The sequence below is a fragment of the Anser anser genome (genome assembly GCF_964211835.1).
Source record: "Anser anser genome assembly, chromosome: 3".
NCBI classification, from domain to species: domain Eukaryota; kingdom Metazoa; phylum Chordata; class Aves; order Anseriformes; family Anatidae; genus Anser; species Anser anser.
The window spans coordinates 22,481,757-22,506,821 of record NC_139722.1 but is presented as its reverse complement, the minus strand read 5'-3'; the positions used below and the strand labels follow the sequence as shown (position 1 = coordinate 22,506,821).

At 35.9% G+C, this 25,065-nt stretch overlaps 1 protein-coding gene across 6 annotated transcripts in view; it reads right to left on the bottom strand.

The window, feature by feature from the left end:
• Window positions 1-295: 295 nt before the first annotated feature.
• The window catches only part of MYOM2 (myomesin 2), an 83,998-nt gene continuing 59,228 nt past the window's right edge, over window positions 296-25,065 (bottom strand). For all 6 annotated transcript variants that reach the window (XM_083831296.1, XM_083831297.1, XM_083831295.1 and 3 more), the window contains 12 exons: window positions 20,710-20,854; window positions 20,534-20,593; window positions 19,229-19,296; window positions 14,640-14,753; window positions 13,189-13,276; window positions 11,635-11,673; window positions 10,852-10,957; window positions 8,158-8,321; window positions 7,790-7,826; window positions 7,645-7,667; window positions 6,742-6,797; window positions 296-2,786 (listed from right to left, as the gene is read on the bottom strand). In XM_083831296.1, the coding sequence (XP_083687422.1) occupies window positions 2,475-2,786; window positions 6,742-6,797; window positions 7,645-7,667; window positions 7,790-7,826; window positions 8,158-8,321; window positions 10,852-10,957; window positions 11,635-11,673; window positions 13,189-13,276; window positions 14,640-14,753; window positions 19,229-19,296; window positions 20,534-20,593; window positions 20,710-20,854 (1,212 nt within the window). In that variant the 3' untranslated portion in view covers window positions 296-2,474. The remainder of the gene's footprint in view (window positions 2,787-6,741; window positions 6,798-7,644; window positions 7,668-7,789; window positions 7,827-8,157; window positions 8,322-10,851; window positions 10,958-11,634; window positions 11,674-13,188; window positions 13,277-14,639; window positions 14,754-19,228; window positions 19,297-20,533; window positions 20,594-20,709; window positions 20,855-25,065) is intronic.

The following is a 25,065-nucleotide window of genomic DNA, read 5'->3' as shown; positions in this document are numbered from 1 at the left end:
AAATAAGTGAGGCTTGCTTAACTAAGAAGGCCATCTAAAGGTATAACTGAGATGAGGCTAACCTTGTCTCCTGTGTCCAAGGATACCTCTGAAAATCTGCCATAACATGCAATAATTTGATAGTCTCAGCTAAAATTAACCTGTGTACTGTAGAAGGAGATAAGAATAATATTAAATTCTTGCTGATACTCACTTTGTATGCTACAGAGACTGGCTCTGATGCTTTGTGAGCCTGCAATAGAAAGATTTTGAAAACCTTAAAGGCCTTAACTACTAAATTAGGATGGAAAAGAAAAAGAATTTGAAATATTTTATTGAAAGATTTGCTGAAGTTCTTATGATAGCAGGTTCATACAAAAAAAATTTTCTTGTTTTGATAGATATTTGGAAGATAATTCATCACTTTGCTTCGTGTTCTAAAATCTCTTAATTAAAATACCTTTCAGTAATGCCATGTTTTTGAGTGTTTAACCCTGCCAGACACTTGTCCGAATAAATGACTCATGTAGTGGGAGGTGTCCCTGCCCATGGTAGGGGAGTGGGAATTAAATGATCTTTAAGGTCCCTTCCAACCCAAACCATGATTGTACAACTGGTCATGTTGGTTCCATAAGCACAGTTGTTTTTTTCCACCCAAAATAAGCATATATCAATGTTTAATGTAATTCCTGTTTACCTTAGTTATACAAAGTGACAAAGAATGAATAAGTGGGAGAAGCAGCACTTCCAAATACAGGGAAGAATGGGGATTCATGCACTACCCTTGATGGTCAGAGAGAGAAGTTCAGATCCCCATGGACTGAGAAGAGTTGGAAGGGGAATGACTAAATATTGCTCTCCTGTCTCCCATATGAGTGCTCCAACCTACTAGCTCTGACAGTTTGAAAATTAGCTTCTCATTTCCTCTGCTGTTCAATCTGCCTCAACAATAATATATGTTTGAATCAAGTGAAGTATTTATTTGCCAGACAAAAAATGGAATTTCTATGTCACTCAGATGAGAAAAAAGTGGGGGGAAAAAAAAAGAAAAAAAAAAATCCCTGAGGTTAAATTTACTCTGGAATTGTGTTTTTTTTTCAGCTTGTCTGCTGGAGTAAACAAACAAAAATAAAACAAACAAACCCAGGAGAATTATTTCCATATTTTCATACCTAAGCTCTGGCATTCAGGCATGACCCCAAACAAAATTTACAGACCTAACATTTGCAACAAACACTTTCATCCAGGCTCTCCAGTGCCACTGGGGAATTTGCTGGAAGCTGTTTAGCAAATTACAAAGGTACATCTAAGCAGATAAACACACTTGTACTTAATAGAGAACATGTTCTAAAAACAAAAAACAGTGCTGTAGTCATCTGCTGTGTATGAAAGATATGTGAGTAATCTCACTGAAGCCCATTCTACTTGAAGATTTCATGAAGCGTGTATAGTTAAAGCTTTGCCTGGCAGAACATTACTCCACCAATGGAAGAGTTTTGTTCATTTTGTATAGAGGAGAATCAAAGACATAATTATCCTAAGTGACTGAGTTGTATACATGTCTTTTGGTACCAATTTGATCTTGCATCTTGACCTGTATTGTAAAGAGTGAAATTAATATTGTAAGTGCCACCCAGTGACTGTGATTAACCATAATTTGCATTCTTTATTGAAAGTCGATTGTCTGCACGCTACCAGCTGTGAAATTGTGCAATAAGCAATAATTAAACAATGAAAGAGTAAACAAAACTAGTTAGGTGTGATTTGGAGCAGTGAGTAGCAAAGGTGACTTTTAAAGTTTTATTAGCACAATGCAAGAAAAACAAAATACAACCATGTAACCTATGCTTCAAGGCGTAAACAGTGAACATCTGTAAAACTCTATTAAACTCCACTAAAGATAAATTCACACTATAAAATAACAATTTCATTACTAAATAGGGACTATCCACTAAATTTATGCAATCAGAGACTTCAAAGCCAAGGGGACTGTGTGTGTAGCAAAGCAGGAATCATTTCTGAACATGTGTCTAACTGCAGTTCACTACATTTATTGATGGGACATTTGTTGTCAATGTTCTCAAGAGTGTGCTGGATTGGTTGTTGTTTTTTTGTTGTTTTTTTTTTGGGGCAGGGGGCAGATTGTTTGATTTGTTTACTTTTCAGAGGAGTGGGGAGTGGGGGAGTGGAAATGGAGTTTTACTGTGGGTTTATGCAATCTATCATTGCACATGGAAACTTCTGGCAGGAAATTGACTTTTTGTTACTTGCAAGTCCCACCCTATTACATGGATTTATAATAAGATCATTGCACATTGCACAGCTCTGTAGCACAACTACTTCCCTAAAGCAAAACTCCTAAAAGCTCAGTTTGCCTTTGGAGAGTACCAATTAGTTATGTGGGGGAATACCTCAGCTACAGCTCATGTATGCTATTTTGGTTGTCAAATGTAGTTACGCGTGTTATTTATTGGATTTTGTCTTGCTCTCAGGTTCTAAGAACTAATTTCTGATGGTGGTATTGGTCTAGGTTTTGCAAGCTGGCCAGGTTTAACTTCAGGCATTTTTTCACCATGTCTGTACACACTTACAGTGACATCCACTGTTTCCCCACCATATTTGTTCTTGACATGAATGCTAAATTTGCCTGAGTCTTCTGAGGTCACTCCCTTGATTGTTAAACTGGCATATTTTCCTTGTTCCAGTGAAACCACATAGTGCTCATTAAGTTCAAGGGCCTTGTCATTCTTGAACCAAACCACTTCTGGGTCAGGGTTTCCAAACACAGTACAGGTCAGATTCAGAGTCTGATGGAGGGAAAAAAAAAAAAAAGAGAGAGAGAGAGAAAAAAAGAGAAAAAAAAAAAAGAAGAGAAATATTTTTAAGGATTTGGGAGATTTGTTTAACAGTATTCTCAGTATTGCTTTCAGGCATTTCTTATTCCTAGTTAATTAAAGTAAGACAGATATCATGTTTCTGAGGACTGAAAAGTAGAGTTCCTGGTTTGTTTGTTGCTTTTTTTTTTTTTTTTTTTTTTTTACTTCCTTTCAGTCTTTCTACCATCTTACCAGTGACTGTGAAGCAGTAATAGCCCCAGGGTAACAGATCCTGAAGATGGTAAGTTGGACTGTCAATGCAGTCCTGCCTGCAGGAAACTCCTGGCAACCCATTAGTTTGACATGATGTTCAGGCAATGATAGGTTTAAAAACATCCTTGAAGATTCCTTGTACGCACCAAGGAGAACTGAGCAAATCTTTTCTGACCTAGGCCTCCTGAGGTTATTGCTTGAGATGATAAAAAACATCACTTAAAAAATAGTACATAACATGAATCATTGGTCGTTGATTCCAAATGCTGCTGACTCATAAAATGGAAATATTTTATGAAGACTAAATAATTCATAAAGGTTGTAAAAGTGTTGCATGCATGTACAGTGTATTAATAGAATAGCTGAAAAGACCTAGTAGGCCATCCTGGAAGTTCATGTATTTTCCAAGGACTGAAAAAAGACTGAAGAAGCCCACAAAATTCTGATGGTCGTTCTTCCAAATTTATATGGAGTTACCGCTAAACCTATTTTTATCACTGTATGTATATGTAGGTAAATTTTATGTATTTAGGTAAAATGATGATAGAATAGGTTTAAGAATCATTTGAGAAGGTGCATTGATAACTACCTACTTTGTTCACTTTTGCTTGAATATCATTCTGCCCAGAATTCTAGCCTATATCATTTAAATCAGCATAATTTCCCATATGTGTTAAAAAATAAATACAAAAAAATGTATCAGAATGCTTCTTTATATTCCCTCCCTTCAACATTACCCTTCAGGTTCCACAGAATTCTAATCTAGAGGGAGGAGAGAAAGCCCATCTGTGCACACATGTGCATGTTTCTGTGCATTATTTTTCTTGAATTCTGAAAAGATACGATACATAACTCGGGGGGGGGGGGGGAAGAAAAGAAAAGAAGAGGAAAAAAAAAACAGGCAGAAATTTTAAGTAATCAAAAGTACCGTACATTCCCAAGTAGAAGCAGTTCTACATACTACATGCCTCCAAAATCAGAGAGGACCATTGAAGGAAGATTTACATGCTCTGGGTGCAACCTGGTGACAACCTAAGTGTGCGAGTACCCTTAAAGGAATGCCTTCATGTAGGATCTACAGTTAACTAATGACTATGGGAACTGGCTTTACTATAAAATATTTAAAGGAGTAATGATGCAAAGATGAAAATATAATGTTGGGAAATCAACTAAATCTGATGGCAAACAGCAAGTTTAAATCTTACTGTCCTTTCTGTAACTCAGGCAGCATTTCACAACTATTGCCTTCAAAAGTGATCTCATTTAAGAGCAATTAATAATTAATTCATTAATCAAGTCTTAATATGTTAATATTAAAAGCTTGCCAGAGAACAGATATTTTCCAGTCATTTTAAATCATTTGGGCCTGCTCTAATTTACTAAATTATAGATGTGACCTAAAATCATTTATACCCTCTTAAGAAGCACTAGTAAAGCTTTGTCTTGTGTTCATACATTTGCACAGATAGACCATTCCATTGTATGGGGAAAATTCTCTATTCTCTGTGTGTGTGTGTGTATATACACGGATGTGTGTAGCTACTTCTCTCTTGTACTTACATGAATCTTGCATGGTAGCTGTTCATATTTAATGTAGAGATGATTTTAAAATTTCACTTCCTTCGGGTCCATTTTGTTTTGCTTGATTTCAGGAATCAGAGGTTTTCCCTTCACACATTCAGTTATTTAATCCTCACATGGTTAGGCCTCCTTTGAACCCTTCTACTTCTGGAAACTTGCTATGTGGCATTTCCCTGATTTGAGGTCATGCTTTTTAGGGCATGATTTTGTATGAGGAAACTGCAGCTAGTATGTACATGCAGTTGGGGTGGGATGACGTTGCCAGGCTCTTTCCTAGCAGATTGTTTTAAGATGTTGGTCATCAAGTGGTTTATACCTAACCTCCTAACAGATTATCTCTCTTACTGTGAGGTGCTTTTGTCTACTACAGTAAGAAGGCACCTCATGTGAATACTCAATAGAGACAAAGGAAGGAATAGGCCAAGAAGGAAATCATGTCAGTTTTGTCCAAAGTTGGGTAGCTTTCAGTATCCAGTGCAAGGCTCACTTGATCCTCCAACCACTTTCTCTGGCAATAAGGACAATTTCCACATAGAACAACACAGCTGTAGTCTCTGAAGATGCACATCACACAAGAGACGTAAACACCCTGATCAATATGTTCTCAATAGCCAGCAGATGGTATGAGTCACATTGGCTCACAAGCTAATCTGCTACAGTCAGAATAAAAGTCCATCTAGCTCTTTTAGAAGTCAAAAGAAACTACTTGAGAAAGCATACAAAAATGAGAATGAATACTGCTCCCTTCCTACTTTCCACAATTTGGTGGGTTATAAACTAGTTATAAGCATGAGCTGTATTGAGACAAATGTGTTTAATAGTCCCTGCTAGACTTCTCTTCATGACATTGCCTGTTTTCTTTCTTTGGAACCAAATCTATTTTGACCTAAGGTACTAAGGAACAAATTAACTATGAAACACTTGAAAAACTACTTCCTTTCAATTGTAGTGACCATTAAATTAGGCACACCCTAGTTCTTGTGCTGTGAGAAGTGCTGGATAGTCATTACCTCCTCTGCACCATGCACAATGATGCAGATTTTTGTCCTTTCCCCCCATTCTCTTTCAGAGATTTTTCTGTCTAGGCTGAGGAGACCTAGTTTGTCCCCATAGGGAAGGACAGAACACACAGTAGAAACAGGCTCGTTTCAGGAGAAAGCAGTGTGGAAAGGATGAAATGGATTTTTCTGGACTGAAGACTTGGGTTTCTGAAGCCTAGAATTCACCCCCAAGGATGGAGAGACTAAACCCCAGAGCTTTCTTGTACTTGTAAGTACTGATAGCAGCTCAGACTAATAGTCTTTTCTCATCTTGCTGTCTAGAGAATTTGGGCTCAGGTTGCATGAGATCCCACTCCACCATGACAAAAACCCCAGTGAGGGACACCTCCAGATGTGAAATTTCATCTCCACCAGAAAAGCTGACCTAGGAGGGGACTTTGGGAATATTTACCCATTTTGACTTTGTATCTGGGTGTTTAGTTATTACTGATGTCAAAAAAACACGTGTTCACTGGCCTTCAATCTCATGTAATTATACATTGAAGTGGGGCTATCTGCCAAAATTTATGTAGAGGAAAGAGTTTAATCCATTGGACCAGGTAGGTTCTTTACCCTGCTTTGCTCTTACCACACATAAGGCTCTATGACTGGCCTGCTGGAGAATGGGACCTAGGTTTTCTTTGTTTTACACTGGGTCTCAGAGAGTGGCTGTCTCCTCCTCCGTCAGTTTCTACTACAGGGAAGGAGTGGGCCCTTGAACTGTTCTGATCAGCACACAGAGCTGAAATCCAGCCCAGACTGGAGTATGCAGTTAACTCAGAGTCTCTACATAATCATCACAAAAGCACCAGGAGGCTGACCTTGCCTACCTGAGAACTGAACTAGACTCTGCCTCCCCTGACTATGTAGACAGCTTATGGTACACATTCTCACTTATGACTTGCATGTGCCTCAATTAAATAACCACCATTAGGTGGTTTAAATTCTCCTCCTTTTTCTCTCAGCTTCTGCAAAATCATCTGTATTCCTCCCCTTTCCACCATTAAAGCAAATATCTCACCAGTCAACAAATTGACAAAAACAGTCCTTACCTTCCCGTCCATTATAGTAACAACATCAGGCAAGCCACCAATGACTTTACCACGATCTAGGAGTTAAAGAAAAAATATGTGGATTATGTGACGTTTAGAACTCAAAATTACTTATTTCTTCATGATTTTATAACTTAGTGACATATCAATCACAGCTGTAGTTGGGCTTATCTTAAAAACAAACATCTGTAACGCTTGGTTAATGAAATGTAAAATAATACAATTTTTGCAATATTTTGTGTTATTTCCTATTTATGTATTTTATAATCTTCTCAGATTTTTAGCAGAGGTTGTGCTATGGAGTTCTAAACTGATACACTTGACATCCCTGAAGCTGCTTCCAAGTTTGACAGCTGGAGCTTTGAGCACCAAAGCAAAGAAGATGATTTTAGCAACTTGGTGGTATGTAAGATTAGAGAAAAATCTATTTTGCCACTTTGTTTGTGGGTAGAAACATCTTTTCATTATCAGGGAACTTAATATCAATGTACCAGAATTCATGCAGTCCCTAACAGTAACAAGCTTCCCCACTATCTCTCTCTTAGCATCCATTGTACTCCACAGACATTAGCATGTTATTTTTTGCTCAGTGGGTAGATCCCAATACAATTATTTGGTTTCAGAGCCAACACCTCCTTGTGTGACACCCAGAAGCTCACACCTCACCAAAACTCTGCAGACAAAAACAGACAGAGGAGCATTACAAAATGCGTAAAATGCACATCAAGTGCAAACCCACAAATGGTTACTATTATTGCACTATTCCTCAGTAACAGGAGATTTCTGCAACTTCAGAACTCTGAAAGCTATTCCAACATATAATGATAGATGCCTTAAAGAGAATACTAGACTAGATTGTAGAACATCTTTGATCATCTTTGATAAAATGTAAAATAAACTTACTCTTCTCAGCAAAAGCAGCTGCCCTAAAATTGTTGAGGAGAGGAAGAGACATACATAATGTTATTAATAGCATTATTAATAAATATTTTTTCTGTAAATTAAGATTGTTGCTATAGCATTAAAATGCAAAAATTGTAGCACTTACTTGAGTCTCTGGAATTCTGCATAGGCATCATCAAAAGCTGTAACAAAGCAGTTGACAGAATTATTGTACGTGAACATCACTTGCATATGGGGCTCAGTATAAGCATTTAAACACATACCCATACTAAAGCTGTTTTAAAAACATTGTTACACAGTACCAAAATGGAAAACCAAACCTCTGGAACCCAACAGTGCTAGTGGTAAAAACAGATAAGAGACTAAAAAGATCATACCAGTTATGCAACTAAATTGCATCTGGTTTTGACCAAAGGTTTTCCATTTTTACTACATTGCTCTGTTTACTCCTGATTAATTCTATCTAATCCATGAAGTGGATTTAATCCAAAAATTATGGTCTTATAAATATACCTTGCCCGGACAGATCAAGTGTTCGTTTGAAGGATTCCTTGTCACCGAAGATTTCAAAGGTGTAGTTCCCTTTATCCTTTTCAGTGGGTTCAGTTATCTGCAGCCAGGCAAAATTCTCTCCACCTCCAATCTTCATCTTTTCACCAGAAGAAATCTTAGATTCCCTTGAATGAATAGAAATGGGTTTGAACATTATTTTCATGGATATTCTCTGTAGCAGACCATCTATAAAAAATTACAAAGGATAACACACTGTTTCTAAATTACAAATAAAATGCAACTAATGAGAGCAATTTCACAGGAGATTCTTTTCTTTCTAGCATGGGTATGAAATAGAACAGGAACAAAAGATCTTTGCCTTCCATTAACTTCAAAAACTAATTAAGAAATCCGTGGAAGACTTGCATATAATTTATTATCCTCACATCAAGTCAAAATATACCTTTGTTTGTTCATTTGTTGTTAAGAACAAGACAAGAAGCAAATGTTCTAATTGCAGATAATTAATAAACATGTCTTAAAAAAAAAAAAAAACCACAGTAGCATTCAATTGACTTATCATCACTTCCTAAATTAAGAATATAAGAAATGCTCTGTTGATTCAGATTAGTGGTTCTTCTGGTCCATAATCTGTTCTGAATAATGGAAAAATGGAAATAGAAGAAGCTATCTAGGGAGAGCATGCAAACCAAGCTATTTTCAATGGTTTGCAAAGAAGTTTCTTCTTTCCCTCATAAACTAAAGAAATTTTTCTCTACTATCTTCCTCCCAAGCATCTTTAGCTGGATATTTATTTTCATATATACATATATATCTATATCTATATATGCTCATATATATATATGCTTGAGATTAAAGTAAGCATTTGCTTCTCTTTAATGAGTTAATTTATTTGCATAGACAGGGCTGATGTGGCTTCATAGCTTGTTTGACGAGGAAAAGGAATTTTTACTATTTCCCTTTCTGTAAGAGAACTACATTGAGTTCAATGTACCAGGGTAGATACTTGGATGGAAACTGCTATTTATTACAAAATACTACATTCCCCACCATGCCATGAGTGGATAATGCATACTGGCTTTATGACTTATGTTTCCTGCAAAGCAGTATAGTTAATTCAAAGTTAATTCAAAGCAGTATAATTCAAAGTTAGCTGGAAATTTGCATGCTATGTTTTGGGATATGCAGACAATAGTTAAAAAAATAAAAGGAATTATCTAGCCTTTCTTTTCTCCGGGAGTAATTCTTGACAATTCCATTTGAAAAAGCAAGAAGGTTTGGTGAGTCTGGAGGATGCTGGTTGGTTGGTTGGTTTCAGTCTTTGTTTTTGTTTTAGCTTTTAATAACAACTCTAGCTTCTAATCATAGTATTTAATGAAATAATTGAAATGTTATTTGTTCAAAATCTGTGTTTAATGATCTTCAGGATGATCAACATGTAAGGTTTACCATAAAATCTGGAATATTAGTATGTGGGGGGGGGAGGGAGACAGCAAATACAAATATCTGTGCTGATTGTTTCCCTATTTGCCATGGAACATTCTCTAGTTTTACATTGCTAGGAAGTGGATGGTGGAATGGAACATCCCCTTTAAAATTCAAGCAGATACAGTAGAAGGCAAAGGCAAAAAGATATTTTTCTTCACCTTTCCTTCATACAAATATCACATTTACTGAAAGAAGGAGCAGAACCTGCTGAATACAAAGCTTGAATTATGAGTACAGCTGAGTACCCTTGTGGAAGCCTGCTTGAGCTCCCTGAACCTGATGATCACTGACACTTTTCTTACATTCCTAATTGACTAAGACAATGTGCAGCCAAACCAGCCTCTTCCTGTCCTGGTCAGAACACTTCACTGTGTGTCATCTTTGGAGGTCATCAAGGAATGTGAAAGTTGAAAAAACTTGAAGAGTTTTAAAATCGTTCAAAGCCCTACCTGCAGTTTCACAAAATGAAGGCCTAACATAGCAAAGTATTTGAACATACATTTAACTGTAAATACACAGATATATAAAGAGTACCTCCAAAGGCTAACATTAATGTAACAGAAGAGATTGGAAAAGTATCTGGAATTTCCCAGCTCATTTCTAGTCATATTCTCAGCTCTGAGGGCTATTCTCAAAATATTCGGTACTTCTTGCCCCTCCTCCCTGTGTCATTGAATATATTTTCAAAGAAAATGAATAGAATTAAAATATTTGGGGTTATATAAGACTATATATTGAAAATTGTTGTGTTGTTTGTTATTTTTTTTGAGGGGGAGGTGTTGTTTCATTCAGGATTTGCTTTCTTGGTACAGGCTGGTGAGAGTAGATGTTTGGTGTTCACCTACTCCTGGAAGAGAAATTTCATCTATTTATAGAAAAGGGCAACCCTGAGCAGAAAACTATGCTCCAGTATTTTACTATCTTTGAACTAACTAGATATAGTGGAAGACAAACAGTCTGGTGTTGAATAAGAGGTTGAAATACTGCTGATTCTTCTTTTCTGGACATTACAGAACTGTCTATTAATATTTCATTTACCATATGTACTATGTGAAAAGGGAACATAAGATGCTGGAAAAAAATTCACTAAAGTGCTCCACTTCCTAAATGAATGCCACAGCATAGTATATAGTAAATCTTAAAGACTATAATTTTCTCAGATAAATTTGAATGTACACATGAACTTGAAAAAATATTCTCACCTACCTGTGAGACCAGCTGACTTTCATTTCTTCATTGTAGTACTTCAAGAAACACTGAAGCCTTATTCCTTCTTCAGTGCAGAGTATCTTCAGTGGAGAAGCTGTCTTACCTACATAAAATAGAATATATGCAAATCAAACAGGATAATGGAATAAACAGAAAACAGTCAAATGGACAGTTTGCAATACCAGGACAAAAGGAAATTCAAGATCTGATCCACTGTTCTTGAGTACCACAAAAAGACAGTGATTCATGCTTCTCAAAGATCTGCTGATTTACATCAGCTAAAATTTTAGCATGAGTTTATGGTTTTATTGTCATATACAAACATTATGACTGCTTTGTGAAGTAATAAGCTACTTACGTAATTGCCATGAAATAATAGTATCATGATTTTATTTGCATAAAAATTTTATTCCTGTACAACCTATGTTCTTTCATTGGAATGACTCCCAGTTTCTTACTGTCAATAGGATCAGAATCTAGTTCTCTCTGTATCATAAGGCTTGCTTACTAATGGGAAGTATGAAGAAAATGACTGCTATATCATCGTCACAGTATCTAAACCAAATAAGCCAGGTGGAACAATTCTTTGTTCCCTTTTAATAGTGTCAATTAGCAAGGTTGAATGCCTGTTCAGAACCTTAATAACGTGCCCATAAAGATATAAGCATCATGACTCCCATAGATTTCCCACTTACAATAAAAATTGTCTGCCTCAGGCTCAGATGACTTTAATATAAAAAAAAAAAAAAGACATGAAAATCCAAGAGAGACTTTACTTACCACTGACTCTGCTCAATGCCAGAATTATATCATCATACACTGAGGAGAAAAAAAATAAAAATAAAAAGAAAGCATACAATCAAAATTCAATCAGAATATAGCTTTGTTATGTTTAGTTTAATTAAAATGATATGGGAAATCTTCACATCCTTAGGCAAAGAAAACCATTAAAATTGCAACAGGTACGCAGGACAAATTGGAGACTGCGTACATTATATGAATTCTGTGCTGTGTTAATAAATATCTCTGCTGTATGCGGAGTCAGATGTGCTGTCAAATTTTTTCTCTTTGTATCCTTCGTGCCAGAAACAATAGAAGGTCATTAAAACTTGATAGTTCACATACAAAGAAGAGTTAAGAGAAATAAAAATTACTGCATTTTTGGAGAAAACAGTTTTCACCTGCTCCCTGTAGGATGGCATTTGGCAAATGTAAACTTCTCGACAGCAGGAAGAAAACAGGTATCATATCAAGCTTTTGAAAGATGACAGAGCTGTTGGGTTTGTGGAAGGGGAGAACCTCAGACAAAAGGGCAGAAGACTAGGGCACTTTCTGTAGCACAAGTATCCTATTCAGTGTCACTGTGTAGGATGAAAAAGGGAGAGAATATCTGGTAACACATAAAACCTTGTGTAGATGCCTATCATCAGTGCATTTTCAATTAGATCCTCTTATCTTTGTTTGCATTTATTTTCATTTGAATTCCAATGAATGTTGAGCTCAAACTAACTTGCCTCATAGAATATGCAGTTTCAAGAGCCCAGTTCTTACTAAACATCTCTGTTTATCAGGGTCAAATCAACCATTTAGGGGATGCACTGACTGGTTTAATACTGTAGTTCCTGTGATTTTGCTGGTTAACATTTTCAAAGCCTCCTGGTTCCACAAGTTAGACATCATGTTTTCTCAAAACAGGCATTTCACTGTCTACATTTCCAGCACAGGCTAGTTTTTCTGTAACTGAAGTATACATTCCAGAAGTAGGAGGGGACCTCGATCAAAAGATGGAGAACTATTGTATTTTCTGTTCATTCCAGTGATCAGGATAATTGTTACTTGAAAATCCTACTCTGATGAGTTGCAAATTCAGTTGTGTATGATTTTTATTTCCCTACATTTACAACTGGGTCTGTTCTTTCACACTTTCAAAATTACAGCTTTACCATTTTATAATCAAAATAACAGTCACCGAGACACCCACCTCAACATATTTGGCACTTTGAAGGTCCTGGTACTGTTAGTTTTTTTGTAGACACTAAAACTTACCAAATCTGACAGAGGGAAAGAGCTCTTTAAAAAAAAAAAAAAAAAAACATAAAAAGGGAGTGTCTAATTAAAACTTACTTCTTGCCTGTGAAGGTATTTAAGAGTAACATTACAAAGCCCAATGTCACCCATACTAAACTGGTCATCTGCAGATCAGGCCCCTATAACATAAGAAAAGAACTGAAAAAGGACCCCAAATATGCGTGCTGACTTGCCATTTGCAAAGATAGATCTTGAACACCTCTTCAGAGAATGTACATTATTTCAGTGCAGTAAATGGAATGTTACCTTTTCCTGATAGTTCAAGAGTAGATACATCATGACCTCTATCATCTGATAGTGTTGCCTTATAAACACCTTCATCTTTGCGAGACAACTACAAGGAAAGCACAGGATGTTTACTGAACAACTTAATGAGAATATATTTGCTTAACCACTGCACGCATTCACAAGTTAAACAATACACATTGTACTGTGTTCTGGATAAATAATCTTACTAAACTATAAGTGGCTTGTGCATGCTTTTTTATGCAGCTATAGTTAGTCCCTAAACCTAAAACATAATCTGATTTCAGTTCAATTGTCTTGAGAAGCTTTTTTTTTTTTCCTGTCTCTCTTTTCTCTTGTTCCATAGAGACAAATAGGATCGATTCTGGTCAATAGAAATTATAAGTAGGTTAGTAAGATATAATAGAGGGTAACTTCAACCCACACAAATTTTAGAAATGCATTTTTTCTTCAACTAAAACTATTACTTTTTGGAGTCACTGTGTAGAGCATGACAATTGATATATATCCTTTAACTGTCCAAGTATCAACTAAGTGGCTTTCATTCAAGTAGCAGCTGTAGTCAAATTATATGTATACTAAGTAAATAATGTATTGATTACCCTTGGAGGGCTTACTTTCTAAAATCTAACACAGTGATACTGCTTTAAAGGCAGTAGTTTCTGTTTGGATGATCTTATTTTATTTTATTTAAAAACATGAAGGGAAATATCTAAATACTTACATTCAGGTTAGAGGTTGTTTAATTTAATCTTAGATTTATACAAGCCCACAAACAACTAAATAATGGAAAAAGAGTCATATATTTAAATGATAAGTAATGACAGCAATTCAATTAAGCTGAAACTACCCTCCCACAGAAAAGTCTACTCAAAAAAATGAAGTGACTGGAAATTCAGTATCCTATTGCAAGTGAAACGAAGGGAGTAAATAATAAGAATATGAAGACAATGATTAAATAAAATAATTAAATGGAATGCACATTATTCTGAAAGCAGAAAGACTCGATCCAGGGGAGGTTTTGGCACTTGAGAAAGAAAGCAACTTTTTAAGGTAAAGCTTCATACACAAGTTAGGTTATTTTGTTTGCATAAATATAAATCTTAGGAAGCCATATACCTCAAACCTATTTATTCTGTTAAATAAAACTGAGACAACTGTCAAATATGAGGTGCTTGAATAAATTGAAAAACTAAGAAGCAATAAGAAAAAAAAAAAAGAGTTCAACAAAGGATGCTGAAGCAACTTAAGCATAACCTGGCTGAGCTGATAACAAAAATATATAATTTCTTTCTAGCAGTAACAACTCACTAGCTAATTGAAAGGCAGCGAATACACCTTTTCCTAAAAATGGTTCATAGAAATCATGATAGCTCTTTTAGTGCTCTGCCTGGCAAATCTATAACACATCAAGCAGAACTGTCGTTTCTAATCAGTAGGTGATACTGTACCCTGGGAATACGGAGGTGACATTCTCCCTTCTGCAGATCAGGCACCTCATCGACATCAATCCCAGAACCATCCTTATACCACTTGAAAACAGTCTCCTTCTTTGTGTTTGCAACCTGTACAATATAAAAGGCACATAAGCATGGCTATATCTTGATGAAATACATTGTAGTGTATGTAGTTACACAGGTACTTTCAGCATAAGAAGCCCTTTTTTTTTTTTTAATATAATGTACATCAAATAGCTAAGTAGAAAAAACCAATTCCTACTCAGCAAAATCTTAGTCCTACTTAGTCCTACTCTGTGCTGTATTTTCAGCACAGAACTGGTCAGAAGAAGGCAGCTCAGAGCTTAAGAGCACTATCAAATCCTTAAAGGCAATCCTGACAATCTCCTCCCTTAAAGGATTTTGCATCCTTGCTATACGGTTGTAGTTTGTCTAGAGATATCTATGAGAAGTATATTTGAAATTACAGATGCTGAACTCTCCTTTATTGTTTTATGTTTGCCATGGGTTGTCACAGACCTGCAACACATTCTAGGCCCTATCTTGGAGAACATTCAGCCAATTTGCATTCATCCTGGCCATCTAAGCAATGCCTTTCAGGGCCAAACCACAAAAAGCAACTGAAATTACTATTCTGAAAGCGTTTTACTTTCCTTCAAAAAGACTTCAAAATTGTGAGCTGCACTACAAATTCTTTTTTTACACTACATTGTATCCTATGGGAAATACGAAAACTTGAGGGATTCTACAAATGAAGTCTCTTTCAATACAAAGGAGCTTAACAAAATGTTGCAGATACAGAGAAGGTTCTTGAAAGACCAAATTTTGCTGTAATAGTAGCAGCTGCTCTAAGCAATGCATAAATAAACTACAGCTATACCTAAAGTACTGCTATAATTTTGAAGTATAAATTGTCTAATAGTGACGCTTAAAATATTGCTGGATGAATGGTCTCAAAGTGTGAATTCAAAGAAGTTAAAAGCCCAGATCTCCTTAGAAACTTTGGTAATATATTTTATTTTTCTTCATTTCAGAAGCAGTATGGTTTATTTGACATCACTATCCCCATATCCTTCCAGAAATCACAGAAATACAGTGGTATTTCTGTGCCTAGCCTGAATCCCCATCAACATGGCTTTGGTAGAAGGACAGGGCTGGCAAGATGTTTTATCCCCAGGCAGTCGCTTAAAAAAAAAAAAAAGAAAAAAAAACTCCTTAAAGAACTGGACAAATGGATACTGGGCAGCCCAGAAGTTAATTTAGTTCTGAGTTCTGAAATAGTTTTCAAGTGGCTTGCTAGGAGGAAAATATATGCACTGATTTCTAACCCTTTCACGTTAGAGTGTCTTATTCTGTAGATGAACAGCTCTATGAAAGCTCTCTGTAGAGATGACCAGACAAATAGGAGGAATTTCCCCACCACCACCACCTTTCTCCTGTGCTGATTCCTGGAAGCTCTCTAAATCCTGTTCACATTAATCACATATATTGCTGTTTAATAACTAGCATGGTTGCTATGTATCTCTGACAGAGTATTTGGGATCACAACCTGGCCTAAAGCAATGTCTTGCCTGAAAAAAAAATGAGCAGCATTTTACATTTACCAGTAACTACAAAGTGGCTGTTCCTGTAGTCGTATGACATGAGTGGCAATTTTATTTGAACAAAGCCCGAAGGAACAAGCCTTTAATGCTTTTCAACAATTTTTCATCAAAGACTGTTAGCACTCAATCTGACAATAAATAGACTGAGATTCAGACACATGCAGTTTGCAGTGCCGAAGTTATTTCATGTTGACATTTACTATGAAAAGTTACCTTTTTTACTGTTTAACCACACACCAAAAATCTTGCTTTTAACAAATACAGTACAAATAAAGGTCAAGGCTATGCAAGAGTGGGTAGCTTCTGAACATTCTGAAATTTAGAACTACTTGAAGAAAATGATAGTAGATGCTGGCATGTAAAGAAAAATAAACATGCAATAAAAAGGAAACACCATCAAATTGTTATTGAGATGGACAAACATGTCCCCCTCGCATTCAGGGTCTAAAAAGTTCATCAGTACAGTTCATCAGCCTCAGCTATTATGGAATTAATGATTAAGTCAAACAAAAGTCAGTCAAGTCCAATCCCATAGAATGGAAGTGGTACCTGAGTACATATGCTACATTTTATGTTCTGTGACATAGCACAATCTATATTTGTTCATTATTATTGACAGCACAGGAAGGATATGGACCTATTAGAACAAGTCCAGAGGAGGGCCACGAAGATGGTCAAAGGGCTGTAGCACCTCTCCTGTGAGGCCGGACTGAGAGAGTTGGTGTTGTTCAGCCTGGAAAAGAGAAGGCTCTGCAAAGACCTTATAGTGGCCTTCCAGTACCTAAAGGGGGCCTAAAGAAAATCTGGGGAGGGACTCTTTGTAAGGGAGTGTAGCAATAGGACACAGAGTAATGTCTTTACACTAAAAGAGGGTAGATTTAGATTAGATAAAAGGAAAAGAAATTCTTTACTGTGAGGTTGGTGAGGCACTGGAACACATTGTCCAGAGAAGCAGTGGATGCCCCATCCCTGGAGGTGTTCAAGGCCAGGTTGGATGGGGCTTTGAGCAACCTCATCTGGTGGGAGGTGTCCCTGCCCATGGCAGGGGGGTTGGAGGTAGATGACCTTTAAGGTCCCTTCCAGTGCGAACCATTGTATGTAGAACCATACCTTACATATTTTACATATTTTTTTATATGTAGAACCATATAATTACTGTTATATATCTGGATCGTACCATCAGTTATCTGTCTTACACAAGCTACCAGTTTTTAAAGTCTTCTATTTTATGCCATAGTCTTTGAGAAATTCCTGGTCAAAAGTCCTCTCTTGCATGTCACATCATGTCCTTCACATTATCCCAGGCTCTTTCAAGAGGTAAGAACACCCACAAAGATTATTTTTGCACAAAGGCACTACAAAGAGGTTAGAAGAGACCTGGATCTAGGCAAGCCCAGTCTTCTCTACAGGAAGCCAACTGAGCAGTGTGAATATGAGCCACTCTGAAGGAAATGGTATGGCCTAGGAAGGCAACAATTGCTCCTTGGATATTTTTATTACTGAAGATACCGCCCAGGTCAGCCACACCTCTGACTTGAATGTCAGGTACCTGAAATTAGTCAGACAAATCCAGGTTTTATTGTTCAACTTCTTCCTATGTATAAATAACAGTTAAACGGCCATAAACAACAATGGCCTGAACCTAACAGCCAGTCACACACTAACAGTAACAAACATTATAAGGTCAAAGGCATAGTTAAAAGGATGAATTTGCAGACTGCCCACGTCCTATATTGTATTTACATAAAATGTTCTGACCGAAAAAATAAAAAGTACACTGGTAAAAAGCATATAATCAGCCTTTCAAAATTTCTGTGGTATAAACAGGCTCTACTGTCAAAGACAAGAAGGATAATTTCAGATTAATTTGTAGAGAATTAACACTAGTATAACTGGTTCAGCATCACTTAATTAATGAAAGAATAAGCAGAGTTCATGCCTGAGGCAAATGCACTATGAGATTATAAAAAGCAGCAACTATGCAGTGCAGTACCAGCAAAAGTACTGTGTTAGCTAATGAGTCCTGAGCACTAAAATGGGGGCACGCAGAATGGCAGCTTCACCACCTAGGTCACTTCTGCTGGGAATAAACTGAGGTTAAAGGCCTCCTAATTAGTGAGCAGAGGGGAAAAAAAAAAAAAAAAGGAAGAAAAAAAAATTGCATGTATATTACTCATTATGAATGATTCAAGTTAATCTAATTAAAAGTCAAAAACTTATTCAAAAGAATGAAGTAAATGAATACAGTAAAGTCTGTACAATAGGAAAAGGCAATGAAGAAGAGTTCAATGCTTGTTGAATTCAATTAACTTTGTTATTGAGACCTCTAATTAGTCATTCTAGAAAAGAGCAACAAAAATGAAAATATATCAGTTCAGAATGGCATATAAAGACCTTAATAGCAGAAGTTACTCTGAATTCTATGCACATATGCATTAGTTATGATTCCAAAGTCATTAGCCAAATATAATAAAAATCCTGTTCTATAACTTCAATTCTAAAAACTTTTATTGCATCTTTGGTTACAGTTGATTAAATAATGGACAATTTGTTAGAGGAAGTTCCAAATCAGAAAACTGTAAGGAAAGAGTTTGAACTGTGGCTATTTTTTTAGGAAGGAAGAAGGACCACTTAGGGCTGATTATTTTATTTAAATAATTTTTGTGACTCGCGGTTATTATAAAAGATTAGATTATCTACATATTTCCAAAAATTGTTTGTTTGTTTGTTTTTTTAATTTTTAAGACTGCTCCCGTTCTACATTGAGGATTTGATCTTGTTTTTTTCTTTTTTTTGTTTTTTATTGAAGACTATTGCTGAAGAACAACAAGTCAGAAAGTTTGATTTAAAATTTGTCCAAATAAAAATATTTCAGTAGGAATTTTTCCGTTGTAAAAACATCAAAATCTTTCCACACATTTTCCTACCTCAGCTACTAAGCAACAAATTCTAAAAATTATTTTAAGTATATTTCCTCACCTTACAAGCAAGTAGAACTTCACATTCTTCTGTAACTTCCCAATACAAAAACTCTGAGAAGTGAGGACCTAAGAAACAAAATAGTCTTAAAGCATATTTTGTAAAATGAAGGAAAGGATAACAGAGAGTTCTAGTGAAAGAAACAAAAAGGCTGATAATTACATTCTCACATCCCTACACCAGAATGATCAGAGAGCACTCCTGAACTACCCATGAACAAGAAGGAAAATCCTGCTGTAAGTATTCATTGTATTAACACAGGTTTCTAAAGTATAGATTAGAAACCTGAGGCACGTATCTATCGGTTTATAGGGTAAATCATGTAGCATTCCAAAATGTAAAACAGTGAGAAAAACAAGTAAGTTTACTAAATACATTTATACCCAATTTCTAAGCAAGCATAGGAAAGAAACAGAATAGTTACAAACAAGATGATGTGTTTAATGCAGGTGGAACTTGAGAATAAAAAACTGTATTCAAATGCTCACCAAATTACACTTTCAAAGCAAAAAACCCATGCCAGACAGCTTTTGTCCAAATTAATTGAAGTTAAAAAATATATATTAATCATTACAAGCAGAACAGAAATATCCCTGTTCCCTATTTAGGTTCCAAAGTCAATTATGTATGTCCTTCAGTAAATTTACCTATATACATACTCTTTGAAGTTATTGTGGTTACTCATATCAGTAAATTTTTGAGTATGTTTTAATGTCTGGAGGATCAGGGCCTATAATTGCAATACCCACACATAGGAGGTAGCAAAGTCCTAGACTTTCACTTAAATCATTGATTGTGAGTATATATACAGTATAATTTCTTCCCTAAATCTACTTTTGTCTTAGACTATAAAAAAAATGTATGTACATTTGGTACCTGAAATTTTGCCTGGACAGAAACCACAGGTTCAGGATTTTAGTCTTCCTTTACTGATGTTTTGCTGTCAGCTCTTCTGTCAATTATAATGAATGGACAACTTGTGTGCTTAAAACTAAACGTGCTGAAGTGTTTTGCTGGATTGGAGCCTACAGTAAGCATACTTCTCATGAATATTCAGCAAAAATAACCTCTTGTAGGGATTCCCACTTTATTTCTCTACTTAATGAAAATTCTGTCAAAAGTTGCAATATTATACAACAATGTTAGAAAATAAGATCCACATCCAGCAAGGGTTCAATATCCCTTCCAACTGTATGATATACTTATCTTCTAATGAAGTCGACGGAAGTTAGAAGCACCTAGTATTCACCAGGAATGCATCATTAGTTGCAAAATGGGCCAAAAATCACTAATCTGTTCTCTTACCTTGCTTCCTGAGAAATTCCTTTCGTTGGAGCTCAGACTCAGCCAATACTGCCTTAAATGCTAGATTTCAGAAGAGGTGAATAAAAGATCAGTTAGTCACAAAAGTACTCAAGGAATAATTGAAGTTCATTTCTTCACCTGATTCACTGAAAGTTTCCATGTTTCAATGAACTTACCATCTCCAATGAGAACCAATGAAGACTGGTTCTTGGCCTTTCCATCTTGAATCTGTACTGTGTAGGTACCTTCATTGTCAATTGTAAATCGGTCCATCACCATTTCTATAATACCATTTGGACGGTCACAATTTATTTTATGCCTCTGAAATAAAGAAACAATAACTTTAGTATAGTGTTAATTACTTACGATTCACTACCAAAGTAGGCATGTTTTGGATCCCCCAACTCCACACTTGATTTTTTTCATGTTTTCATTCTTTTTAATCATAAACTATAGGAAGAGGGCTGTGCTTTTATTTGCTATTGTACAACAAGGTCCCAGAGGTGGCAGGAACCTCTGTGTGCATTTGGAATCCTCAAATCATCATAATACAGATGTTTTAGATTTAAAAATAATAGTTTATTGTACTATGCACGTTTGAAGAAGAGCCTGCACATCCAGTCTTTAGCTGCAGTACAGCTTCCAGCTCAACAAAGGGTTTTGCTAGTTTGAAACACTGTTCCTAGCAGAGTACAAAGATAGCTGCAAGTGTTAAGTTTGTAGACACAGACGTGGATCTTCAAATGTGTACCTTGTAAATAAATCTATAACAAATTCAAACCATCATAACTACTAAATACCTCTGAGACATAAGTGGCAGCTTGATACAGGATTTTTTTCCTCACTGAAAAAAAATATATTTAGGAAGGATATAATGATTTGTTCATCTTCTACTACATATTCTTTTTGGGGAATGCTAAAGCGTAAGACCACGACAGAGAACAGTAACTTGTGGCTTCCCTGTTCAAAACCCACAGAGATTCTGGGAACTAAGAAGATCAACAAAGTCCAGCAAAAGAGAATTAGGATTCTGTCAAAACATCTAGCTACCTACTAAAGTCCTTGGAGAATACCCAAAATACCAAATATTGACTTGACTTCTAAGATAAATATGGTTTTCACTGTTTGTGTCCTTTTTGTGTTTGCTTTCTAATAATTATTCTAGAAGGATAAATAATTAGCAGGAATCTTCAAGAAAATAGAAAATTATAAGCAAATATTGGACAATAATTGCAAAATGTGTTTAGAATTTGCAGGTACTATTTTAGATACAACCATATTATCCTAAATAATATCTCTTTCATTCAATGAGTAAACTATGAGGACCGTGTGTCGCACTAACAGTGACATTGTTTGAATCTCAACTAAAAAATTCCTAAAGTAAAGCAAAAAATAATTCACAGAATATACTTGGTGAATGTGTTTGGGTAACTAATGCAGCCAAGGATGTTACACGACAACTGTTCCATTCATGAGGGGACAAAAGTATCACTTTTAAGTGATTACAGAGCCTGTAGTTGTTATAAGGAGACAGGAGGCCTTATAAACAGAATATTTTTATATATATTTTTATATTTTTATATATATTTTTAACCTTCTTCTTGGAGTCCAAAACCAGAAAAAGATAGATAAAGCCACAAGCTTTATCTGCGTGTTTAGGAAAGAATAAGAAAGAGGAAAGGAAAAAAAGGGGGGGGGGGGATAAAAATAACACTTGTTGAACTCTCTGGGACCAATTCCTTAAGTGGAAGGAACTTTAAGTACTTGTCTAAAATTAGAAAGAATGACCCCACATATATTTCTTCTTCACCTTTGAGGGACGCCTCCTGGCCAGCTTCAAGAACAGATTCACTATTACACGGACAGCAAGCCTGGTAGAATAGCTCCCACACGGATGCAGGACTTAATGCAATGTATGCTCACTTAAAGTATGTTCAGTACACCAAAACTACCAACTGGGGAAAACCTGCAAAAGTAGTCAACTGAAGGACAGCTGTAAGGGTAGGGAAATCTGCCACACTTGCAGCTACCTGAGGTGCCTATCTAAGAATAGCATTGACATATTCAAGGTTGTTACCATTCATTACTGGTGCTTTCAAATGTACCAACAGTACAAGTGTAAATTAGGGTATGAATTTGTAAAGTGCTGTCAAGTTTATAACAACGTCAACAACAACAACAAAAGGATAAATGCATAAATACATCCAATGCACATTATAAACCAAATGATATTACAGAATACCTGAAAAAGGAAGAGTCAAAAGTACCTAGGAGAAGACAGAACTGAAAACATGAAAAATATTGTAAATGCCATAAATGAATGAAAATAGAAAGCCATGGTTCAATTTAACAGAGAAAAAAAAATACATGGGCACTAAAAATGAGACATAAATCCTTTAATGAAATGTCTTTTCATTCCCCTTCATCTTAAAACTAAAAGATCATTAAAAGAACATGTATTATGGAATTGTGAAATGACAAAAAATATCTTAAAATGGATGAAGACAGTAGGACCAGATGACCTTCACCCTGTTTTGAATTGAACAGAGGTGGTGCCTGCCCTCTTCTAGAAATCAGAATAAGGAACACTGAGGCTTTGGGAATGAAAAGACTTCAGTGCAATTCATATGGAAATAATGGGCACCTGAAATTCAGAAAGGTGTTAGGAAGATATGGTAATCAATTAGAAAAGAAGGGAAAGTGTAAGCTTCACAAATTATTTATTCTCTTGTATAGGAATCTGTGCAAAGTGAACAGTTCCAAAATAATTAATATAACCAAAAATAAGTATAATTACTTATATAAGAGGTTATATATATGAGTGGAGAAGATAGGCCAGGTAGATTTAAAAGAGAGGGTATAGTTGCAGCAAATTGTCAAACAGCGCAAATTCAAATTCTCACTTATAATTTCTTGCCCACAGAAGTCAAGGACAACACTTGCATGAATTTAATGAGTTCTCAGAGAGAAGGTTAAATTGAGATTTTCCAGAAGCAGAACAAGAAAAGCAAGGTGTATGTTTCAATCTGATCCTTTAGCACACTTCCAAAAATGTTTGTATTTCTTGCTTTAGAGTAAAGAAAAATCATTAAAAGATTAAAATTACAGCTGAGTAAGTGGGGCTCAGTTCATTCCATTCTCAGATTATTTCAAAATGTTATAGAAACTGTTCCCTTTGTAGGACCTAGAAGGAAAAATTTATCACTTTAGCCAGTGTCAAGAAACAGGCTACAATTCTCCAGCATAATGGTCTATTGACCATGTTCAGTGACTGTAGTCCAGTCTCCAAGCAGGTTTTAGAGTGTAATTAGGCTTCTAACTATTGCCATTATGCAGCAAGATGAAGTTCAATGATTTTATTGGCACCATAAATACCAGGCTTTTATGTGATTTTCCACAAAAATATCATCAATCTCCAAAAGTAAATGTCACCTGTGGGTTACTAATTAAAGAGGTGAAATAATGCAGATCCACTTCAAGGCACTCTCTCTCTCTGATGTCAACACTTTCAAAACATATGTGAACTAAAAATAGCTTATTCTGTTCCACTGAGACTGCCAAGACAGAATATTGCAATTTCAATACATCCTAGTCACTAATATTCAGGCTTTCAGTGCCAGAGTTTATTACTTCTTAAATTAAGAAATGCAGAGAAGAGAAGTATTTTGCTGAGGAACACTTCCTCTTCCACCTGTCAATATGTAATTAAAGGAAATGCTCCTTGCTTTTCTATGGTGTAAGAATGCTGACAAGCTTCTCTGGCCAAAAACAGGCTTTGCAACCTCAGGAATAAACTGAAACTTTCAAACAGCTGCACTGTAGGTGGATTCCTCACAGGAAAAGATATTTCCATTACTGTGCTATATGCCCTTTATATGAACCATACTCCAGCTTGGCAAGGACATGACCTTGCTTTCTTCTCAGCCCAGTCTTTTTAGTGTCCCTTAGCATGAATGGTCTTCCTAGACCATAAGACCATGCATTCATCCTAGACCATGCATTTCTTCTGTTCTTTCATCTTAATGTAGCCATTCAGTGTCTATTTACTGTCGAGGCCAAAATTAAAAATAATAATAAAAATAAAGGAAACACCATCTAAAACTTTTGCATCTATGATTACTGTTGCATTGTCAAGTGCCTCCCACATTATACATAGAATTATTAGCAGTGGCCTCAGAGGGCCTCAGGGAAGAGCATCTTGCTGTTTTGCAGTCAAAATCTGTACTTGAAGCAACTTTTTTGGCTTGAGTTCTTTTCCTAAAATATTTGGGTGCTACTTTTAATCAGATGCATTTATTAAGGGTCTAACTTCTTCTCTTTTGCTGTTGGTCATCTCGCTCCCCAAAATTAACATGGACTTCTGAGGGTTGAACTTTGGTCTCTTATTTTTTGGTATGAATAAGATTGCTCTGCAACATGAATTCTACATTATAAAAAAGATTTAGGCTAAAGATTGACACTGCTTTCAAGTATTATCAGACTGATACTAAGTAGTTTTAAACAACTATAAAAATAGAAAAAAAAAACTATTA